Genomic DNA, 3,277 nt, shown 5'->3' with positions numbered 1-3,277 from the left:
TTTTGTAACTGGATTCCCAGAAAGCAAGTCATTTCAGAGAAATAAGATAACCTGTATTAACCACAGAGAGGTCAATGACTGAACGTTTTGGATGTTTAAAATACATCACAATCCCTATTAATCAATATAAGCAGCTGTGACTCAGATTTACGTGTTTTCTCCCAGGTTGAGAAATGATTCAGTGTTAACTAGATTTATTATTAGCATCTAGTGAAATCTGTTTTCATTCCATTGTGTTTTTAGGATACAATATAAAAAATGTTGAACCATAGTAATATCTAGATAGATAGATAGATAGATAGATAGATAGATAGATAGATAGATAGATAGATAGATAGATAGATAGATAGATAGACAGATACTTTCAGAATAAATTAGTTCATTAAGCTGTCTTTATTTAACAACTTCACTTTTATTCCACAGTTTCTTTCACACAAAAAATTAAATATATTTTCATTGTTTTAGGAAAAACAAATATCTACACGTCATATAAACAGCCTGAGGTATGCAGTCGCATGACATTTACAAAAACATATATAAGTAATATACAATATATACAATGCAAAATACACACAGTAAACTTTATGGTGTAGCTTTAGTATCCAGTCTCCCCTTTGTACAAACAAAATACATTTATTTTTAGTTTTTTATTGGAAATTCTTTATTAAAAAAATAAACCACAGAAAACATGATGTCTTATTTCATAAGACTCACAGTGATAGAGTCAGGCCTTGCTGGGCCTTATAGTTCCACAGTGGTTATAAAGCTTCATAGTGCCTAATTCTTATTTATAGGCAAGGCACTGTAAGTGAGGTTGAGCCAGGATCTACACAGACCCATATGTATACATTATTGTAGGCACTCATTGACTATTAATATGTCAAATATATTACAAGTAAAAATATTTAAATTAGAGTCACAGGTGTAGATTTACTAGATATATTAAAAGGGAAATGTAGGTGTTTCTTATAGCAACCAGATACCAGCTATCATTTTCTAGACTGCACGTCATGCGCAAAAAACTAGTATCTGATTGGTTGCCATAGGCAACACATTCACTTTTTATTTTGAAAATCTCAGGTAAATCTGCCCACATAAAAGACTGACCATGACCTGACAAACCATTATTTCAACTGCAGCTAAGGCACTGTATAGCATACCCTCTTTCTCTTACCCCATGATGAGATTAAGGGGTGCCAAGTCCAGCTTCTGTTAAAGTGCAAGCTGAATATACTGTAGGTTCCTTGTGAGACATGTATCAGTGGGTGCACTTGTAATATCCTTTGTCACCTTCAATGTCCACTTCTTCATCAGAATTCTCTGAAATGTCTGTGTCCAGATTTTCCTGGGAATTGGGAGACGGGGAGCACTGTGACCCATCTATAGAGGAATCTTTATTTTTCTGCTCAATACTCAAACAGTTCTGACCCTCCTCACAGTCATTATCTAGACTTTCAGTTTCTTCTTTCTTATTTCCCTGGGGGTTCTCCTAAAATAGAAAATTCAGTTAGCAATTTAATGAACTACAGCCTCCCTAAACCGAAACCCACAACAACATGTACACCAACCAGTGTTGTGATAGTAAAATTCTGAAACCTCACAGCACTTTATTATCATGCAAGCACTGCTAGTCATATTGTAATGAATATGCCTGCATCTTTATGTGAAAATCACAAATAATGACTTTGAATGCTTTGTGGCCTTCCACCTTCAAAACTTCTATATTCTATAATGTGTTGATATTTTTACAGGATGATTGCAGTAAATGTATTATTTACTGCAATTGATTTGCAGAGATTGGATACAGTATTATTTATTAACATGCATTTATTACTATTTATATAGTTCTAGCCTTTTCTGTTGTGCTTTAAAATCAATGCATTTTATTTTCTGGGATCTGAATAATGCTAACAGTATCAGCATAGTGTCTGCCAGCCTCACAGGCTGTTCTCTATGGGAATAAACTAAAGACTTACCAATATAAAAGCAAAAACCCAATGCTTAAAACCATGTTATAGCAAAACTTAATTGCTCATTGTGCACCAGAAACAGAGTTGGGGGTGTGTGCACACTGTATTATTAGATGCACTATTAGTGTTTTGCATTGGTATTCTATAGTGATATAGTATTAAGGGCTTTGTTCCATATTTTCTGTCACCTTCTCCAAATGTATTCGTATTTACAAAGGTACTGTGGATGTTTCCATTCTTCTTTTTATTATTATTATTATTATTATTATTATTATTATTGTTATTGTTATTATTATTAATATTATTAACAGTTAATTATATAACGCAGCAATTTTTTTGCGCTTTACAATTGGAAACAACAGTAATAGAACATATTGTTTTATTACTTTGAAGTAAACCCCTTTCCATTAGCTGATTTGTTATTTGCAACTTTCCATCCATTTCCAAAAAGTCACTTTGTACATATTAGGGAACAATAATCAAATAGTAACTAGAAAAGACCAGTTTGTAAAATGTAACCAACAAAAAATAACAGTAAACATAACACTTAATGAATCATAAAAGGTTAATATTATGCCTTTCATAATACTCATGTAACATATATAGTGTGCTGTAAGGTAGGTACTTATGCTGTAGTGCCTATAGCAGTGATAGATGTCTGCATAAAATCAGAATGAGGTTACATAATGCCAGTGACACAGTATAAATCCACAGAGACCTATGAGAGATTAGCCATAGCTTTCAGAACCTCAGTGCTGTGCAGTATAACCCTCTGTGTTCATGTAGGAACATTAGGCAATGACACAACCAAATAAATAAGGACCATTTCTGAAGCAGCTTTACCAAACAGATATGCTACCTACTGTATGCACAACGTAAATATGACAGTATCCAGTATACAATGTAACAGTAAGAATTTAGGTTGAAACAATAAACTTTCAAAAGCAATCTGTCTCTATGTAATGGTAGTCTATATATGTAAAGGTAGTCTATATAGTGATTGGAGCTTATCAATCAAACAGCACCCACATTGTGATGTATTATTTGAAAAAAAAAACTTTGGTTGGCAGCGCATGCTGACACTTGTAGTTCTACAATAGCCACAGAGCCGTCGATTGCTTACCCTCGTCTAGACAGCTAATTACTCAACTCTGTATACAGTATATAGGTGTGAAAAAGCCAACTTTAGGGTCTATTCAGCGTTGCCAGTCAAAACTCCGATTTTATGCAGTCGTGTAATTAAACAGGATTAATACATGTACAGTGGTAATCAGATAAACAGCATATGGGTTTACACAACAATTAGT

At 33.5% G+C, this 3,277-nt stretch overlaps 1 protein-coding gene across 1 annotated transcript in view; it reads right to left on the bottom strand.

The window, feature by feature from the left end:
• Positions 1-392: 392 nt before the first annotated feature.
• The window catches only part of HHEX (hematopoietically expressed homeobox), a 7,732-nt gene continuing 4,847 nt past the window's right edge, over positions 393-3,277 (bottom strand). Inside the window, exon 4 of the mRNA XM_063962051.1 lies at positions 393-1,489. Coding sequence (XP_063818121.1) covers positions 1,259-1,489 — 231 coding nt within the window. The 3' untranslated portion in view covers positions 393-1,258. The remainder of the gene's footprint in view (positions 1,490-3,277) is intronic.

Source organism: Pseudophryne corroboree, chromosome 3, assembly GCF_028390025.1.
Source record: "Pseudophryne corroboree isolate aPseCor3 chromosome 3, aPseCor3.hap2, whole genome shotgun sequence".
Taxonomy (NCBI): Eukaryota; Metazoa; Chordata; class Amphibia; order Anura; family Myobatrachidae; genus Pseudophryne; species Pseudophryne corroboree.
This window is presented reverse-complemented; position numbering and strand designations above follow the sequence as displayed.